The sequence below is a fragment of the Saccostrea cucullata genome, unplaced genomic scaffold, assembly GCF_032062105.1.
Source record: "Saccostrea cucullata isolate Sc308-1 unplaced genomic scaffold, CSIRO_AGI_Scuc_v1 ctg1907, whole genome shotgun sequence".
Classification (NCBI taxonomy): Eukaryota; Metazoa; Mollusca; class Bivalvia; order Ostreida; family Ostreidae; genus Saccostrea; species Saccostrea cuccullata.
Genome location: NW_026919461.1, coordinates 122959 through 145006, shown reverse-complemented (window position 1 = coordinate 145006; position 22048 = coordinate 122959). Strand labels below are relative to the sequence as shown.

The window sequence follows — 22048 nt, the reverse complement described above, 5'->3', positions numbered from 1 at the left end:
ACCCATTGTATACGGTGCACATGTGAAATATGAAAGTCATAGCTCCACTAAATGAAAAGTAAAATGCAAGGTTAAATTTTTGTGACAGACAAACTGATAGACGAATGAGATTTAATGTCCCCTCGCTTCGCAAAAGCGGGGGACATTTAAATAATATTTTTTTGAGTGCTGTAAAGAAAGGTCATTGTATACCCCCCCCCCCCCCCAAATCTCCAAAAGAAAACAAAAACAAAACACCCGGCTGTATTTTAAATAATGTTGAATAACCCTGAATCAAACAGTCAACTCGTCTGAATAACATAGTTATTTTCGTTAAGAGGAACTCCGATTGATAAAACATCATTGAAAACCATGATATAAATGTGTTGTTCATTTATGTAGTATCATATAAAAAAAGATTATGATAAACTCACGCATTGAAGATAATTTTTGATTATCCATATTCAGATTGCCCATAAATGTATGCCGTAGGACGTCTACACCAAGTCTTTTGATGTACTGTTCCGTCCCATTTGGGAGGTATAAACAGCGTTCTGTCACCTTTCTCTTGTATGTCAATGGGCGTGCATATTCTAAAAGTGAGTCCACTGAGGACAGATTTTGATAATGCTCGTAATCTTCCTTGCTTTCTAAGCAATTCAATACAAAGTATCCCATCACCTGATGTCGGACCTCCTCTGATACAAAGGACACTTTATTGCTCTCTCTGTCTACTTTTAATAATTTGTCATGGTGTATTAATTTTTCTAGGAGAACCAAATCTTCTTCAGCTCTTTCCTCGTTAACGTCTTGCAATGCTTTAAATGTTTTTTGAATATTTTGTTTTTTGTCCTCCCAAGGGATATTTAAAGATACGGAATAGTTCTCTGACATAAGTGTGGATATCAATATGCTCCATTTCTTCATTGAAAAATTCATCTCCATTAATTCTGGAATAAATAAAATATTTAGAAAATATATATTTTAAAATATACATGTACAATGTATGTTGACATGAATGGATACACATTATGTATCACGAATAGTTTGTTTCACAGATGAATAAAGTTACTATGTTTTGTTACGATGCACACATTCTTAAATACATGTGCTTTTAAATACGACTTCGTTCTAAACCTTGTTAAATATGTAAATGAATTGTAAAACGTACAGGTTAAAAAGAAACATGGACGGTCATAGATTACCTAAAAATTTATTTATTCAGAGACTAATTAAGAAACAAATGAGAATTTGGCGGGCGCCAAAATGCCACTTTTGAAGTGGCATAATTATCCGGCACAGTGTTGATATTTATTATCATTTATGCAGAAAAAAATACTTTAAGATAAAAATTCCGTCATTTAGAATAAAAATTTTTTGCTTTATTAACTTAAGTCAACATGTTTTTTCTACCGTTCAATGTAAATATTGCATGCATATTAAATACTTTGCATATTTAGATTGAGATGAACATCATAAATCAGCCCAACAAACCAAAATCATTACCTTTAAAACAGATAAATAATTATAAACAATTAATAAAAAAAAACATATAAAAACTTCAATTTATTAATTCACTATAGTAAAAACTTTGGAACTTTGAATACCTATAGTATAAACTTTGGAACTTTGATTTACTATTGTAAAAACTTTGTAACTTTGATTTACTATAGTAATAATTTTGGAACTTTGATTTACTATGGCGAAAACTTTTGAACTTTGATTTACTATGGTGGAAACCTTAGAACTTTGATTTAGTATGGCGAAAACTTTGAAACTTTGAGTTACTATAGTAAACTACAATGAAAATTTCATATAAATCCGTCCAAGCATCTCAGAAATCGTCTGCACAAAATATCGACAGAAATAAAACAAGAGGCCCAAGGGCCACATCGCTCACCTGAGAAGCTTTGACCATTCTGTTCTTTACCAGATTTCCCCCTTGTTATACATAATGCATCCCCACCCTACCCCACTGATCATAATTTAGACATTTTGAAATCTACACTACCCCATGATACTTCCATGGGCACATATGTTTCAGCTTTTTTGGCCCAGTGGTTCCTGAGAAGAAGATTTTCAAAGATTTTTCCTATATATTTCTATGTGAAACTTTGATTCCCTATAATGGCCCCGCCCTTCCCCCGGGGGTCAAGATTCCTACAATTTAGAATTTACACTACCCCATAATGCTTCCACAAAAGCTTCACTTTTTACGGCCCAGTGGTTCTTGAGAAGATTTCAAAGATTTTTCCTATATATTTCTATGTAAATTTTGATTTTTCATTGTGGCCCCGCGCTACCCCCGGGGGTCATGATTTCAACAATTTAGAATCTACATAATACTAGGATGCTTCCATGTACGATTCAGCTTTTCTGGCCCAGTGGTTCTTGAGAAGAAGATTTTTAAAGATTATTCCTATATATTTCTATGTAAAACTTTGATTACCCATTGTGGCCCCGCCCTACCCCTGGGGGTCATGATTTGAATAATTTAGAATCTACACTACACCAGGATGCTTCCACATAAGTTTCAGCTTTTCTGGCCCAGTGGGTCTTGAGAAGATAATTTTCAAAGATTTTTCCTATATATTTCTATGTAAAACTTTGATTCCCCACTGTGGCCCCACCCTTCCCCTGGGGGTCATTCTTTGAACAATTTAGAATCTACATTATACCAGGATACTTCCACATAAGTTTCAGTTTTTCTGGCCCAGTGGTTCTTGAGAAGAAGATTTTCAAAGATTTTTCCTATATATTTCTATGTAAAACTTTGATTCCCTTTTGTGGCCCCGCCCTTCCCCGGAGGGTCATGATTTGAACAATTTAGAATCTACACTACCCCAGGATGCTTCCACATAAGTTTCAGTTTTAATGGCCCAGTGGTTCTTGAGAAGAAGTTGAAAATGTGAAAAGTTTACAGACGGACAGACAGACGGACGGACGACGGACAAAATGTGATCAGAAAAGCTCACTTGAGCCTTCGGCTCAGATGAGCTAAAAAAATAATAATAATAGTGAAAAAGAAACAATAGAATAATAGAAGGATCTTCCGTAGGAGACGAAAGACCCTAATTAACTAAAGTTTACTATAGTGTTTTTTTTGTTAGGGTAATTTATTTCAAACATTTAGCTCGTGATCTTAATTTTAAAGTGGTTGATCCAAGGCAAGTGAATATTACTTTTAAATATTTGTGATGGGTAAAAGGACATTACTGATTCCGGCTAATTGATTTCAAACATTAAACTTATATGTCATGTGTGATCAAGATCAAAACTCATAAGTGGTGGATCCAAGGGGGTGGATAATAATCTTTTTTTAAATATTTGTGAATGATCAAAGGATATTAATGATTTTTGATTATGGCTAATTTATTTCAAACATTTAAGTTATATGTCATGTGTGAACATGATCTTAATTTAAAAGTGGTGGATGTAAGGGGAGCGGATATTATTTTTAAATATTTGTGGTTGGTAAAAGGATAATAATGATTATGGCTAATTTATTTAAAACTTTAATCTTATATGTTATGTGTGATCAAGATCTTAACTTATTAGTGGTGGATCCATGGGGAGTGGATATTCATTTTTTAAAGAAATATTTGTGGTGTATCAAGGATATTAATGATTATGGCTGATTGATTTTAAACATTAAGCTTATATGTCATGTGTGGTCATGATCTAAACTCATAAGTGGTGGATGCAAGAGGCATTAATATTTTATTTTTAAATATTTGGTTGAATCAAAAGATTTTAATAGCTGTACTTTGTGATATATAACCGAATGAGTTCCATTAATTAAATATTTAGATATATTGCACATGAATTAAATAAATCCAATCTTATTTGTGGTGAATGCAAGGGAAATGGAGATTTAAAAAAAAATCCACAAACTAGACATCATATAAACCTAACATATATAAATATATATTAGTTAAGGAAAGAAAACTCTTTGGACACTGTGAATTGATTTCTATTGTGTATATTGTGTTGGTATAAAATTTTCTTGTTTCATTTTTTTAAAATCAGATTTATTGTCATCGATCAAATAACCTGTGAAGAGTTTTATGATGAATGTTTCATTATGGAAGGCAACTGCCTTAGAAACCTGTTTTCATATAAATCTTCTTTTACATAAGCAAAAATTTGAAGAATGAATACTTGAAAATTTAAAAAATAATAGATATTTGTTATAACTATCCACTTTTATAGAATGAGAAACAGAGAAGATACTAATGATCCATTAGTCTAAGAAAAAAAACCAAGTTTTTTAGGAATTATCTTACAGTAAATATATCGATACATGGGATTTAAAACCCCATAATAAAGAAACGTGGGAGAAAAAACCCCATATTACAATATAAGCAACATATGGGTTTAAAAAACCTACATTGATTTTCGTGGGGTTATTTCCCCCATGGGTGAAAATTAAACCCCATTAGGTTTTTGTGGGTTTTTTTGTGGGGTCTTTTTAAGTTCATGTTTCCCCATGGGTTTTTTTTTAACTCAAATATCTCAAAAACGTGCAGAAAATGTTGAATTTTTTTTTTCATAAATCAATTTAATTTTAAAAACCCCACCATTAAAAAAAAACCTAAGATGATAGCTTTAAAGGAAAAGGGTGCGCAAGTTTGGAAAAATGTCCATTCCGAAGTTGTCCGTCCCACTGTTATTATTATCTATAGCTATAACTTTTGTTGAAATTGAGAGTTTAGACAACTCTAGTGTAACATAATTCATAGAACATGCTGAAGTTATCAAAATGAAGGCTTATTTCGATTCGAGACACCAACACTGAAAGTGTTAGAAAGCGTTTCATTATGTGCTTTAAATCTCATCTTCTCGGGTCTATTCTGGGAGCACATGTACTTGTTTCGGAAATAAATTTTAACCCTTAGCATAATAACAGTGCTGCTATCCCACAAGTTGACATGGGATGGGATCGGATAGGATTCAGGATTGCGGATTCACGATAGAAACATATAGAAGTTAATCCTATCCTATCCTTTCCTGTATCCTACAGCCAATCAGATTCGAGCAAAGGTTCATTCATATTTCAGAATAAATTACAAAATCGAAATACGATATAAAATCCCACCTCTGATGTTTCGGAGGTCCGTGTTTGCTCTGCTCTTATTTTGTATATTGTTTAATGGACGTTGATATTGAATACTGTTCGTTATTTCCATATCCTTCTTACAAGAGAAATATTTCTAAAATTTCAATAGAAAAAAAACCCATTCTTTTCTCTAAACACAGATTTACATTATAAACTTCGAGTAACACGGCGCACGATCTAACCGTGAACGGTCACCGGAAGAAGGTGGCAGAGGATAGTATTTTTTTGCAATCAAAACGTTTGACTGACGGTTGACTTAATATTGAGCTGCTTTAATAATGTGTATTGAAAAATTTTTAATTTCCTCCACATGTAATAATAGTATTATGTAGTCCCTTGAGAAATTTGAAGCTTTTAGGAATAAAACATGTACAACTTACACAATGAGCCCTAAAGATGGCGCAGGGACAATCTCAAAATTTCATGTGATCAAGCCTATTTTCACTATTTCGCCGCAGCCGCATCTTCTTCCAGACCCGTGCTCCTGACCTTAGCTACCACACAAATTGTAGAATAACATTTGTACATACCAATGAACAGCAAGAGATAATGGTTCAACTACCTCGTGTTCAAGCTACAATTCATCCTGTGAACCCACCCCGCTTTTCTGGTGAAATACCGGTTGAGCGAGTTTTGAGCATAGTTTTGTATTTCTAGTCCATATCCCATATACAGTAGTAGTTACACTAAAGTGTCATATTTCAATAAAATATACAAGACCACAAATTCCCTCCAAATGCACCCATAAAATATTCTAGCTATAAAATTACCTGTAATATGCATTCAAACCTCAGGTCTCTCTATTTTTTCTATTTTTTGACCGGTACCTTATTCGAAACTATCCTCTGCCACCGAATTTGGGAATGTAAACAACGAAGAGTCCAGGTATCGAAAGACCGTTCTTCTTCAGCTTGTTTGGATGATTAAACCGATTCTGACGTGTGTAAAAGTGTTATAACATGTTTTTTTCTGTAAAATATGTTCTGTTTAATTGGATAATTCTACAGGAACCGTCAACAGCGGACTTGAATAAATGATGTGCGAGATCATGTAAGTATACTACACACTGTACATTAGACATGCTTGTATTTTTATACATATTTATCACTTTAAACAATGTTCTAATGTACTAAACATTTTATTCTATTTAATATAAACAAAATTGGGTGCGGAGAAAAGAAGTAGCGTAGTCTGAAGGGGGGAGGGAAAAATATTTATAGTGACAAATATTCTGTCATATGATTCAATCAGCTATCAATGAACACTAAGACTAAAACAATCATATGTATTATGTCTCAATCAGGTTGTTATACTCTTATCATTTCCCTAATAAGGTCAGAAAATAGTTTCTATCATTTCAGTGTAATTTATAATAAATGAATGTAGAATCATCATAATGATCATGACCATTTCTAATGCTACTGCTAAATGTTTAATAAGCTCACTCGGCAGTGCACTTACATATTGTACCTGTATGTATGATGCATTGTGAGTTATGAAACATAAGTTAATCTTTTAATATTCATCATTACAGAGAATGGATTTGGCTGCACTCATGCACCATCACATTATAAAGGATTTTAATCTAAAAAGTATGTATGATTTTATTTTTATCATGTATTTTTACATGGTCATTTAAATACATAAACAACATTTTCTGAGTTGAGGTGACATGTCGGCAGTTTTTCGGAACAAGTGATTTTCTTCTTTCAAAAATCTTGAGAGTAAAACTGAAAGAAATGTGAATTTTTCTGGTCATCATGTTGTTGTTACATAGATATTTTCTTCTTCTTCTTTTTCATATTCAAATTTCAAGACCAAAAAAAAAAATAGAAAACCAAGAAAAAACGTTAAATAGATAAAATACAAGCAGAAAATAGAGGAAAGTTACTAAAACAAATGTATTCATACTTGTTAGCAACTTGTCAAGATAAAATGAATTTTAATGTACAAATATGCTAAATAACATCTTTTTTTTATTATTTAATATGACTGAGGATGCAGTATAAGATTTTCTTTTTTATGATTTCTAAAAGCATTACTTTACGGAGAGAAAAAGGTGAAATTAAAGCCAATAGTACATGGAATGTGAAAGATAATCAAAATCAAAAATATTTTAAATGTGTGTGAAATGTGTATGACAAAATTTACAATCTACATGCCTATATTTTTGTTTTCAGGAAACCCTGCACATTTGCAGCTGTACAGAATGCAGTTCATGTCAAATGCTGTTAGAGTAAATGATGAAAGATATGTTCAAACCAGTGTCAAAGAGTCCAAAGTCTGAAATCATGGTGCTATTATTAGAGAGATCACTGTTTGTTTTTTGTTTATTGTTGACATTTGTGGAACTGTTCGGTTTATGACCATCTCTGACAATAACTCTGACATTTAAATTTCAATTTGAGCGTCGGATTAGAAAGCCAAATTATATGCATGTAAAACATTATACAACTGTAATAAAAACATTGATAAACTTAAATTTAAACAAAGTTCATGTACATGTATCTGTGATCTCTGCATTGAAATTAATAAATACTGTACATGGATACTTTTAATGACTTTGTCTCATGGTAATGGAATATTCAAGTGGTAAACATTGTTGAGGAATCACCTTGAATAAAAATATTATGAACTTGATAAAATATTTTTCCTCATTTAAACACTGAAATGTTAAGATCAAATGACAAGGTCAAATACAAGGTTTACTCAAGAATATGTTATAAATGCTGTAAATACTGTGAATTCTTATGCATGTTTTATAAGATCTAAGGAACATTTGCGGAGCTTTTTCATATTTCTCAATCAGACACTTATTAACATTCAAGATCAAATGCCAAGGTCAAATACAAACCTGGCTTACTCAAGAATGAGTTAAAAAATACTGTAAATAGCGTGAATTTAATTTCTTATGAATGTTTCATAAGATCTAAGGAACATGTGTGACCTCACTACAATATTTATTACTGTCAAATCTGTCAGACAATAAACATTTAGCTAATATATTCTATTAAAAACAAATTATTACATTTTCACACAAAAAACAAAATTGGAAATTGAAATACATTTGTACGGCACTGAGATGATCATAAACTGAGAAGAAACTGAAGTTAAATGAAAAAAATTAACATATCTATTATCCTGAATTTTATTTGGCAACTATATATTTTGCATGTTTGAAAAAATGTCACATACAACAGATGATGAACTGGAATAAAAAAAAGAATAAATTATGCATTTAATATTTGATATGATACAATTCCACATTTAAAATGTATAACATTCTAAAGTCAAGATATACTAGATCTATATTTTGACTAGTCTGTTTGGTTTATAGTCTAGTCATATCTTAATTCTGTTTTTAGAATTGCATTCAGAAAAAAAAACTGTTTTACAGGCACAGTTAGATTATACATGTACATGCATGTTATTTTCATGGTGCTCAGTTTAGGAAAAATAAAAAAATTACATGAAACATATACTTACACTTTAAAACAGTATAGGCCTATGATTTTTAAAAATAATTAATTATAACACGCCGGACGCAAGTCGCGATCTCGGGTCTCCCGATCATTGTTACGTGTAGTAGGAAAATTAAAACACTAATTAATTTTTTTCTTTGATTCTTCGGGAAGCCCAATTTCTTTACATATGTTCTCAAAATCAGTACTTGCCCACGTTTAATTACGATCTATTTGTTTACATTAAATTTTAACATGATAATGATAATCGTAAAATTTAAATTTGTGCGGTGTGTCGGGAATTATGGAATGCCGATCTCGATTATTTTTCTCCATTAAATGATTTAACATTTCAATGAATACCATAACTATATCTGATTTTTTTTCTGGTTATTCTTTTTTTTTGTTTTGTCATATTAATTCCGAAATATCAAAAAACTAAGATTTGCAGGATAGGATAGGATTAGACTGAAATCACAGGATAGGATTGTGGATGCAGGATTCACGATAGGATAGGATATAATTGTCAACTTATAGGATAGCAGCACTGTATACCACAGAGTATCTATCTCCAAATTACACATAGTACCTCCTCCTCAGAAACACATCAATTTACTCTTTCAGATTTTTTTTATGGCTGTCAGCAGTTTAGAGCATTTTTGTACATGTCTTCGAAATTTATCATGTTTATAACGGGTCAACTTGAAATACATGCGTAGTGTATTTTGTGAAAGATTACAGGGTTTGAAATCTTATTCTAGTTGGGTTGAACCCCCTTTTGCCTATGTACATCATGTTACAATGTCATTGTGGCACTTAGGGTCAGATTGTGTTATATTTTGACTAAGATGTGTAATACTCTATATTTGAGTAAATTTAATGACCCCCATTTAATTAACTGTGCTTTACTTTTCCGTCATTTACTTTAATAAATGACATATTTCACTTTAACATGATGTTATTTGTTTCTGCCTACTTTTAACAAAAAACAAGCTCAGTCATTTGGCAGGAGAACTAAGGAACATAAAACTGTTTATTATCATTGTCTTCTAGGATAATTTATCTACACAACCATATATGAAATGCATGTGTTTGTTTTCATTTATCTCCGTAAAAAGCGTCAAAACTCTGCTCGCCGATGGAAAGTCGAAATCAATTATGAAACGATATGTGCTTATCTCGGACAAAGAGGAAAATAAAAAAAAAATGAGTGAGTTAAAAAATTAAAGAGGAAAATTAAAAAAAAATGAGTGAGTTAAAAAATTCAATTCCATATTTTAAAAATTGCATTGAATAAATAAAATTTGCTTAAGTCTTATTTTTTCATAAAAACACCATGAGGTATTCCAATGTAGTTTTAGATAGAGGTAGTTAACCAATCAAATTCTTTTCCCTCTCTTAATTAAAAAATCATAATAATCAATATTTAAGTCATTTAATTTTACATCGCACCTGCACCGATTACATTAAAAGTTAAACCTTCTTTTTTAAAAAAAAGAACATTTGAAAAATATATTGACAAGTTGATCACAAATTAAAAATTGCTAAGGCATTAATACTAATTACACCCCTACCACTACTGGATCGGCATCTTTCGTTTATCATCGGTGTTCTGCAAAAATAGTATTATCCGAAGAGTTTGAAGTAGAGTTGCCAAGATTTGTTTAGACTACATCGAGACTGTGCTTGATTGATCGATTGATTGAGTGTATGCTGTTTAATGTCCCTCTCGAAAATTTTTCACTCATATGGAGACGCCACCACTTGCCGGTGGAGGGATACAAAGGACAAGATAGGATAAGACCATTATTTGGCCCCCTATTTTGGGTGTCTTTCAGAATGATCCAACAGTTTATCCATGTAAACCTGTATTCAGTCCTGCCACAAAATGAGTTTTGGTTTTAAGATTTAAAATATACAGGGGTCACAGTGAGCTCTGGAAATAGGTCAATTTTTGGAATTTCTCATTTTTATGCAAATTTTCATTAAATTTACAGCATATTTTATTTTGGAAAACATAGAGCACACGCTTGCCTATCTACCAAATTTATATATTTTATACTCTGATATCAGATGTAGTATATGTGTAAAAATCTCAGATAGGCAAGCGTGTGCTCTATGCTTTCCGAAGAGAAATGTATCTCAAATATCATGAAATTCCACCAAAATTGAGGAAATTCGAAAAAACGTCCTATTTTTGCACCCTCTAGTGGCTTCTGTGTAAGCTTTAAATCAAAATTAGTGCTTGTCTTAAAGTAAGCATCATTTTAACGTTTTAACTAAAAACTATCACAATTTTACCAATGTTCTGATTTTTATATCAAATAGGGGGCCAGATTCGGCTCTTAACCTATCTTGTGCTTTTGTCCTATGCTCGGCACTCAGGGCCTTTGAGCAGTGAGGGATCTTTTTCGTGCCAGCACCTACTGCGACTAAGGGCCTAGGTTTATGCAGTCTCATCCGAAGGACCTGTCTCCACGCCCTACAGTGGGATTCGAACCCGCGACGTAAGGATTGACTCCTTACTTCGCGACTCTAGAGCATACGCTCTAACCACTGCGCTAGCACAGGCTAAAATGTAAAAACTATACGATTAAAGTGCCAATTAAAATGATTTATAATTGACAATAAGTTAGATGAGTGAAAAACTATGAGTTACAACGACTATTTCAGGAATTTTACAACTAGAAAGGCTAAAGCATCTTGAAATTAGAAAAAAAAACACAGTGATATTTTTCATTTCTGAATTTCATAGTTATGAAAAACAAGAGGCCCATGGACCACATCGCTCACCTGATCACTGTGCTAGGAAAAAATCGAAAGTGGTTTATTATTGTAAAATTTAAATCCAAATGACCAATCATGGATGTGCTATTCTTGAGAAGAAGATTCTTAAAGAATTTTCCTATATATGTCTATGTAAAACTTTAGTTGGCCATCTTGGCCCCACCCTATCCCTGGGGGTTATGATTTTAATAATCTTGAATCTACACTACCCGAGCATGCTTCCATTTAAATATGATGAATTATGGCTTTGCTTCTCTTGAGAAAAATTTTTTTAAAGAATTTTCCAATTTTTTTTCTATGTTAAACTTTGTTTGGGCATTTTGGCCCCGCCCTACCAATGGGGGACATGATTTGAAAAAAATTTAAATCTACACTACCTGAGGATGCTTCCATTTAAATATGATGAATTATGGCTTTGCTATTGTTGAGAAGAAGATTCTTAAAGGTTTTTCTTATACATTTTTAAGTAAAACTTTAGTCTGCCGTTTTGGCCCCGCCCACGCCAGGGGTCATGATTTGAACAAACTTGCATCTATACACCCTAAGAATGCTTCCATTTAAATACGATGAATTATGGCTTTGTCTTTCTTGAGAGGAAGATTTTTAAAGATTTTTTTCCTACGCAGCTAGGATAAGGCTGCCCGTAAAATATCAAACTGTTCAAACTGTACTTACTTCTCTGAACTACCTAGATATGACGTCATAATAGAATATGACGTCAAGTCACTGCATACTTGAGCTGACATGACGGGGAAAGTGTCATAATTTTTACATAGCATGTAAATTTATTTTGGGGATTTGTGTTTAATTCAAGAGTAAGGTTTGTTTTTTTAAGCTTAATAGTGCTGTTATAACGTTTAACATTTGATATTTAAATATCTTTATTTCTTTTGCTTGTCCGATATGCATATATTCAAGCAATAGCAAAAAATTATGTTTGAAACGCTCCCCATACACTTCCGTAGACAGAGTTAGAATTGATGAATCGTGTTTATATTGGACTGGCACAAGTGAAAGACAAGGATAAATTGAAGATATTTTGCGTGAATCTACAAGAGAAGTATGTCTTCTAACTGGATTTTGCTGGGGGATCGTATGTAGTTGATCCGTTTTTGTATAAATCGCAATAAAGAGTGGAAAATACCCCTTCTTATGTTGGTAATTTTAATTTATCGTAAAATATTTTCTTATGAAGAAAAGATTAAACCTGCCCCCAGCACTTTCTAAGTACCATGGATCACTATGAATTGGTCTATGTAACAAACTTTGCACAATAATTGTGTTATGCACTTGTGCCGATGCGATTTTTGTGCAACATTTAAGAATATCAAAAATGTCCGTCACGTGATCAACACAGTCATCTGACATCACAGAAATGCTTTATTATACTACCTGATTAAACTGTTATCTCAAGTTGACTTCAATTTCAAACAAGGATAACATATTGAAATTAAAATTTAGCTCAAAATAAAATGTATATTTTTAAGACATTTTAAGCCCTCGGACAGCCTTATCATGACTGCGTATATATTTCTGTGTAAAACTTTGGTCAGCCATTTTGGCCTTCCCCCTTCCCCTGGGGGTCATGATTTGAACAAACTTGAATCTACACTACCTGAGCATGCTTCCATTTAAATATAATGAATTATGGCTTTGCTATTCTTCATAGAAGATTTTTAAAGAATTTTCCTGTATATTTCTATGTAAAACTTTAGTCGGCCATTTTCGCCCCGCCCTACCACCGGGGATTATGTTTTGAAAAAACTTGAATCTACACTACCTAGGGATGCTTCCATTTAAATATGATGAATTATGGCTTTGATTTTCTTGAGAAGAAGATTTTCAGAGAATTTTCCAGTATTATTCTATGTAAAACTTTGATTGGCTATTTTGGCCCCGCCCTACCAATGGGGGTCATGATGTGAACAAACTTGAATCTACACTACCTGAGGATGTTTCCCCATAAGTTTCATCTTTCCTGGCACAGGGGTTCTTGAGAAGAAGATTTTTAAAATATGCCACAAAATTTTCATTAATTCCCAGTTATCACCCCTTGAATGAGGGCGTGGCCCTTCATTTGAACAAACTTGAATCCCCTTCACCCAAGGATGCTTTCTTTCAAGTTTGGTTGAAATTGGCCCAGCGGTTCTTGAGAAGAAGTCGAAAATGTGAAAGGTTTACATACAGAAAGACGGACAGACAGAGGTACGTCGGACAAAATGTGATCAGAAAAGCTCACTTGAGCCTTCGGCTCGGGTGAGCTAAAAATAAAATGACCCTATGTTATTTATTATTTCTTTAAACATTTTTAGCAATTTTTATTTAAACACCTTGCACCTTTACTTTGTTGTTGTTGCTGTACTATCATTAAAACATATGTCAGCTACATTCTTGGCATTAAAAATGTAAATGAAGCACAAAGAAACGAAGAATACTTATACCACCTATAAAAAACATATTTATGAATTGTGTTAAAACGCATTATATTAAAGATCAAAGCTAACATGTATGTCATCTTAATGGCTTAAGTACATACGTGCAGTAACTACATAATCACAAACAGATCAGATCATAAACTGTTTAAAATTATATTTTAGTAGAACTAAGAGGATATCTCTATTCTTTTATCGTATTGTATGTAACAATGTTCTCTCTCTCTCTCTCTCTCTCTCTCTCTCTCTCTCTCTCTCTCTCTCTCTCTCTCTCTCTCTTAGACAAAGAAAGAACCTTTTTAAAAGAGTTCTACAGAAAATTTACTTTTAGTAAGCATGGCAACATCATTTGTTAAAATAATTAAAAAAAGGAAAATTATATATCTCAGAGCAGTTTATCTGCAGGTCACATTATATAGAATCATACCATACCTGTGTAAAGAAACTTTCTAGAAGTATTCCATTTTTTTTAATTCTTACTCACCACAATAACACGGTATATTTAGAAGAAAATCGATATATAGAGGTATTAATCCTATAGTGAAGTTTTGGTGTGCCAAGTTATTTTGAAATTAGACTAAAATTGCAGGAGGAAGAGGATTTTGAAAGTATTTTACAGATATTTCTATTTTTAGTTATCAAGACAACACACATCATCAAAATCAAAATTAGTTCATGGAATGATATGAATTAAACCCTAGTGTCGAGAGAAGAGAGAAATGCTGAAGCATTTTTAGAGTAAATATAATTGCTCATTATATTATTTCATAAATTTAACTATGGTAAAAGCTGAATAAAACTTTGTAGTATCATCAGGAATTTGCTTCGATAATGTCACAGGATCTATATTTCTTGCTTTGCAGCAAAATTTTACAAACATCTCCAAATCATTCCGGTCATTTAAGAGACATTCAGGAAAATCGCCTATATGTGGAATAGGATTGTTTGTGTTAGTACCATTGTTATATAAAATGGATATTTTGTACAGAAAAAAGTGGAACAGACGTTAAATGAATGTAATATTTTGGGGTGTCTTTTCTGTAGATTATACGATTTTGCAATCTTTCTCAATATCGAAATGCATGCCAGAAAATCTTACAAGAGTGATATCGGACGCCTCCTCAAGAAATATATATGAATGAACCACAAACTAATTTATTAAAGAAACTATACAAGACTCAATTATAATACTCCATGGCCGGAAATAATGTTTAGCAAAATCTAAATTTAAAATTAGTTACAGTACACAATGAAGGCCGAGGTATAGATTTATCCCTGATATAATATTTCTCTTTAAAAAGCTCCTCAAGAATCAAACACAAGGAGTTATAATGGTTTAGAGGTCTAACCCATGTATAAAGGGGTTAAGGAAACGACTTAAGAAATATTGGAACTACATAGGGTGAATTCACCATGCATCGGATACCTTTGTACTTCAACAAGTTCTAGCGATATCGCTACCGACGGAAAATTATCAAAATGGAGTTTAACATTTAGTTTGTGATTAAAATAACAATTTAGGACACAATTATATGCCTTTTTTGAGAAAATATCCCCGAAAATCGAGTTTTTAGAAAAAACTGAAAATTCACCATGGATCGGACATTGTTCACCATGCATCGGACAGACGGTATGGAGACCGAAAAAATATCATACCTTTATCACAGTGCTTTAAAATCCTTGATATACATATATTTTCATCTTTTATCTGAGAAATAACCCTCAACTTTAATTTAATCGACGATATTTATGCACAAATGTAGAATGATTCTCGATACCTCACTCTGCCTAAGAATTGCTCTAAAATGCTTATAATGCCGTAATTCGCGCCTTTTTCTCATGGTTTATCATACTCTGGTTTGTTGAAATAAATTGAGTAAATTTCCAGACGTCAAATATCGATAACTTGTATTTTGACTGAAAATTTAGAGTTTTTATTTTCTTTTTCCGCAAAAAACAGCTGTCAGCTGGGTTCTGTATGAAAATGGTAGTGCTTACCTTTGCATCGAAAAGTGTCCGATGCATGGTTAATTTGTGTCCGATGTACGGTGAAAATAGCATACTAGTAAAAACCAGCTCTAATAAGAATTAAACAAACATTGAAGTGAAATTTAATTATAATTTATGTAAAATTACCAATCCCTGACAAAATTCACCAAAGTCCGACTCGTTCCGTGGAAGTCGAATTTAAAAGAACGATAACTCTAAAAATTGCAAAATCATAAATTTCGGGTTATTCCCCTTAGATGATGTAAAAATATGACGTAACTTCAAGGCCATTTGCGTGGTATTTTTATCACAACATGATAAACACAATCGGTATCATTAAAAAATTTAAATCTTCGTCTTTATGACAGAAACAAATAAATACACAGAAGTCTTAAGTTGAAAGATAGTTTATTGCCTAAAGTTGTCCGAAGCAAGGTATGTGTCCGATGCATGGTGAACTCACCCTACTAGATGACGATGTATGCAAAGAATTATTCACAACACCCCCTATGGTGGCATACAACAAACACAAGAATATTGGCGATCTTATCATTAGATCCAAATTAAAATCAAATGAAGTTTTAAAAAAATTGATTGATTTATACATACAGTGGACCCCTGATGATGGCAGACCGTATCACAATTATATAATGACATGTGCTATCAATACTGCCGACACACTCTTTATTAACTTAACAAATGAGCATCTGAGCAAATGCTTCATTAAGAGTGTCGGGTTCTAATAAGTTGAAGACATGTCTGGATGTTAAGACTATACTTCTTACAAACACTGTAGGAGGAGCAGCATTTGAAATATTATTCACAGACAAGAGGCCCATGGACCACATCGCTCACCTGAGCAATGTAGCTAGGAAAAAACATAAATCAATTTATTTTTTAAAAGTTAAAACCCAAAAGTGGTCTAAACCAATCCTTAAAAGGGAGAGGGTAAGGCTTGAACTAACTTGAATCTACACTAGCTAAGGATGCTTGCATATTTATCTCTTTGACTACCTGTAACGTTATTACCCTTTATATTTGAACCTACATTGTGGCTCTATCCTACCACCAGGGGCTGTGACTGGAACACAATTGAATCTACACTATGAATAGGACTAATCGTGGCTTTGCTATTCCTGAAAAGAAGATTTTTAAAGATTCTTTCTACATATGTCTATGTTAAACTTGGATTCTATGTTGTGGCCCTGCCCTACCCCCAGTGGTGATGATTTGAATAAACATGAATGTCCACTATCTGAGGATGCTTCCATAAAATATGATCTCATGCCTCTGCTATTCCAGAGAAGATTTTCCTATATGTTTCTTTTTGAAACTTTGAACGGCCAGTGTGGCCCCGTCCTACCTAACGGGGTCATGATTCTAACAAACTTGAATCTACACTACATGAGGATGCTTCCCTATAAGTCTCATCTTTCCTACCACAGGTTCCTGAGAAGAAGATTTTTAAAACATAGAATCAAGTTTGCACTATTTCTGAATTATCTCCTTGTGAAGGCGTTGCGCTTTATTTGAACAAACTCGAATTCGATTCACCTACGGATACTTTGTGGCAAGTTTGGTTGAAATCGGTTCAGTGGTTCTTGAGGAGAAGATGAAAATGTGAAAAGTTTACGACAACAACGACAACAGCAACAACAACAGACGACGGAAAAATTTTGATCAGAAAAAATCAGTTGAACCTTCGACTCAGGTGAGCTAATAATTTAAGAAAGAGGAACATCCTACCATACATATTTGACCAACGAAACTCAACGTTACTTATGTTCTCAGTGTACGAAAACGTACATAATGATAATTCATGTATATACGAGGGTTGTCCTTTAAAATCGTGGACAAAGCGTTTTTCTCGTAAAATAATGGAAATAATAAGCTGAAATTTTCAGTGAATGTTAATTTGTCAAATTTAATGTTTTGGATAAAATATACACAAAAATTTAAGTTTTATAATGCTTGAATATGCACAGGGTAAGGCCCTACGGCGCATGGTCAAAAACGAAGGTATTATATATAAGAGAATACAGGAGTATTGATTTGAAAAAAAAAAAGATTTAAATAGATAATATTAGGGTGAAAATTATCCTTATTCACTTCCACAATTTATTTATTGTTGTCTTCTTAAAATTTTCAATGCATTTGGTCAATTTTTTACAGTTTCCTCAGCATTTGAAATGGGAGCGTGGTAAATACAACGCACAAAATATGGTGACGTTTGGTGACGTAACGGTGCACCGGAGATCAGTTCGCTATGATTTAGATGGAGTAATAGCACCCTATAAAGCTTAAAGTGAATATAGAAGAAAACAAGAGATGTTCGTAAAACACTTATGCCCCCCTCCCCCTAATTGGAATATTTCCAAGTCCAAGGGGCATAACTCTGTAAAAAATGGTGTGATCGTACCCAAAACAGAACTTGACTTAGATATTCATATGATATATCTGTATACCAATTTTCATTTCAGTATTTTAAACGGTTGCAAAGAAAATGAACGGAAACGGCAAATAATTTGAAATTGAAATTTGAAAATAATTTGAAATTATGCCCCCCTCCCCCTAATTGGAATATTTCCATGTCCAAGGGGCATAACTCTGTCAAAAATGGCGCGATCGTACCGAAAACACAACTTGGCCTAGATACACATGTGATATATCTGTGTACCTAATTTTATTTCAGTATGTACAACAGTTGCAAAGAAAATGAACGGAAACAGCAAATCATTGTAATTTTTCCAAGTCCAAGGGGCATAACTCTGTCAAAAATGGTGCGATCGTACCGAAAACACAACTTGGCCTAGATACACATGTGATATATCTGTATACCTAATTTCATTTCAGTATGTACAACAGTTGTAAAGAAAATGAACGGAAACAGCAAATCATTGTAATTTTTCCAGGTCCAAGGGGCATAACTCTGTCAAAAATGGTGCGATCGTACCCAAAACAGAACTTGGCCTAGATACTAATGCGATATATCTGTATACCAAATTAAATTTCAGTATGTACAACAGTTGCAAAGAAAATGAACGGAAACAGCAAATCATTGAAATTTTTCTGAGTCCAAGGGACATAACTCTGTCAAAAATGGTGCGATCGTACCCAAAACTGAACTTGATCTAGATATTCATGTGATATATCTGTATACCAATTTTCATTTCACAAATAATTGAATATTTTTTATGTCCAAGGGGCATAACTCTGTCAAAAAATGTGCGATCGCACCCAAAACAGAACTTGACCTGGATATTTAGGTGATATATTTGTATACCAAATTTCATTTCAGTATGTGCAACGGTTGCGAAGAAAATGAACGGAAACTAAGTGGACCGACGGACTCTCTGAGGAAAGTCTTTCTTGATCGAGTCCTGAGGTAGTACAAGACATACAAACAAACTACAATTTGTAATAGCTAAAGACGCTATCAATGTAGACCGCATCAATATGATTGTCTGTTAGTTGAATGATGTTGGAATATTATCCGTATCTTACCAATAAATCATCAGAAGATCGTACATTTTTGCTACATTGGTTCCTAAATTGTTTATGGAGATTTAAGTGCTTCAATGAAATTCCGAAATTTAAGTGGGACTTTTCCAACTTAATTTTTAGTGCAAGGATGAAACTTGAGGTACCTGACGCTGTTATAGGCACTTTGACGTTATCATCCGTACGCCGTAAGGTGATACAATGCATGATATTAAATCTCATAATTCGTTTATTTATGCATATATATATTTGAAATTTGCTTTATTTATTCAGGAAATATGTAGTAAGAAGTAGTGAAAAAATTTCAGAAAGCAGTGATGATTATCATTCATGCTAGACAACTTGTCCACGATTTTACGAGACAAACCTCGTATCTTATATGTATATGGAATCAATTCTTAATTCATGTTGAAAGAAAATGATATAACTTATTTTTTTCTATAATATGAAATATTAAAAAAAAGAAAATAAATTAGAATTATATAACAATGATATGATTTATCAAACAAACATATGTACATTGTACATGTACCTTTTACAGAATAAGGTAATCCGTGTCCACGACCCTCCACAATCAGTCTTGTCGCTGTTATAGGACCGATGTCTCTGGGACCATCTCCATGACGATAGTACATTCTAGAATATATTTCTATGGATTCATCTGAGGCTACCTGTATGAAGAAGTCCTTGTCTATCTCACTCAGAAGACAGTTTTCACTGTAGGATTTCATTATCATAGATTGTTTATCATCTGGGATGTGGTACATAGATAGTTTATCAAGTGGAATCATCTGAAAGGAATACTGTTCCAGCAGTCCTTTGTTCTCTAGCTCCTTCAATATCGTCATGATATCAATGTCACCCATGTAGTCGGCGTCACTTATAGAGACGTCACCCCTCCACACCTGATATAAGAACAAAGTGTAGAGAACGACGCGCTGCTCCCTTGTCAATCCCGATAATGGATCTGTGTAATACATAAAAAAATATTTGTTAATGCTGAAATGAAAAACATCTTCATAAAGTACTACACTTACTAATTAAATTGTGAACAACAAAATGAATTTTAAAAAAGCAATATATGTACTGATATGCTTTCAATTTACAGTTTGTTCTATTTCACAGAAAGAGATCGTAGTTATGTAGTTTCAAATGTGAATTGTTTACATAAAATATCAAAGAATTGCAAACACAAACACCTGTTACGTCAATTTATCTAGTCAAACACGTTAATTAAATTCTTATCTCGATTCTGTGCATGTAAAAAGACATTTATATAATATTTTTTGGTCTATCATTAAAAACTATACATCATAAAGTTGAAACATATTACTGTTTTGTATGAACGACTTTAAAATATATCATAAAAGTACTTAAAATAGGTATTCATTCATCTAAATAATTACATATAATAATTTATCATGGTTTAATATATTTCATATACCTTTATTGTTTCCGGAATCCAGACGTCCATTTTCATCCCCAGACAAATCCTGATTACTTACAGAAGTACAAAGAGGGTCTGTGTCTACATTTGTCTTTGGGCGTTTTGCTAGGATAATCTGCAATGAAACGGTTAAAATGTATTCGTGTTAAAAACATTAAAATGTTTTAACACCGAATTATTATGTATTGACAGATTCCCTTACTGTAATGGTGCATGCAAATAAAATGACTAACGCTCGTTAAATGCCTTCTATTTGCATTTTTTTAATTATTTTTTTTTTGTGGCACACAAAGATGGCATCTTTCAAACAATAATTATTACATCCTTATATATTTATATATTTTTCCTTTCTACATGTTTACAAAAGTGATTTATATTCCGACATTCCTGTATAATTTTTTCCGCTTTCGCAAAAGCAAAGGCACATTAAATGTAATTCGTTTCTCCCACTGTCCGTCCGTCACAGAAACTTTAACCTTGGCTATTTCTTTTAAATTAGAAGAGACAGGACTTTCATAATATACGTGTACATAACCTATGATAACACCTTTCTAAATACACTATATTTTTTTACCCCGTGACCTTGCCCTTGAAGGTTGACAGACTAGTATCTAAAGCTAACATGAATTCGTAAAAACGCTACTTTTCATCTATGTACGACTTTTTTCAAACAAATTATAGCCTTATTCCGCCATATTTCTTCCAGACACCTTGTCTTATTGTAACGATATATATCCCAATGCCCTCGTTACACTTGAATGATTTTTTGTCTTGGCTATTAACTTGTGCACATCTACAAGGTAAATCATTTGTAAATACATGGGTTGATCAAGACATTTCAAAATCACCACAAACAACATAATAATCATATTTTTTTTTTTAATAATTATTGATTTGAATCAAATGTAATTAAAAAAAAGGAAAGAAAATGCAAGTTTGAAAAAAAAATAGTTGCAGGAATACGCATTTTTTTCACTGCGCCAATTTATGCAGAATACACATGAAATAAAAAGTACTAAAACCCGAAAACACACTTTGAAATTATCATTTGAATGGATCAAAACAAACGGCGTCTTAGATTTGCAGGTTTTATGCAGACTTGGATGCATGTCGAGAAAACGCGTCGAACGCTGTACACGTACCCATACCTGGTAATAAGATCACTGCACCGGTTCGAAGATGTGCACAAGTCAATTGATATACACCCTGAATTCCATTTTTTGAAATATGAATCACAAAAAAGAAATAAACTCCATAAAAACTCAAAATTAAAGACACTGTTACCAATCCGTACAGCCTGGCACATCGAAACACTCACTGACTCAGTCCGTGC

At 32.8% G+C, this 22048-nt stretch overlaps 1 protein-coding gene and 1 long non-coding RNA gene across 2 annotated transcripts in view; one reads left to right on the top strand and one right to left on the bottom strand.

Annotated features, from left to right (window-relative positions):
* Positions 1 to 22048, bottom strand: part of LOC134232010 (uncharacterized) — a 61491-nt gene that overhangs the window by 4901 nt on the left and 34542 nt on the right. The window contains exons 10-12 of the mRNA XM_062713961.1: positions 20713 to 20830; positions 19801 to 20235; positions 414 to 929 (exon numbers count right to left, since the gene is read on the bottom strand). Coding sequence (XP_062569945.1) covers positions 414 to 929; positions 19801 to 20235; positions 20713 to 20830 — 1069 coding nt within the window. The remainder of the gene's footprint in view (positions 1 to 413; positions 930 to 19800; positions 20236 to 20712; positions 20831 to 22048) is intronic.
* On the top strand, positions 6064 to 7732 carry LOC134232005 (uncharacterized). Its single transcript, XR_009984677.1, has 3 exons — positions 6064 to 6148; positions 6633 to 6690; positions 7279 to 7732. It is a non-coding gene; the product is annotated as an uncharacterized LOC134232005 (long non-coding RNA).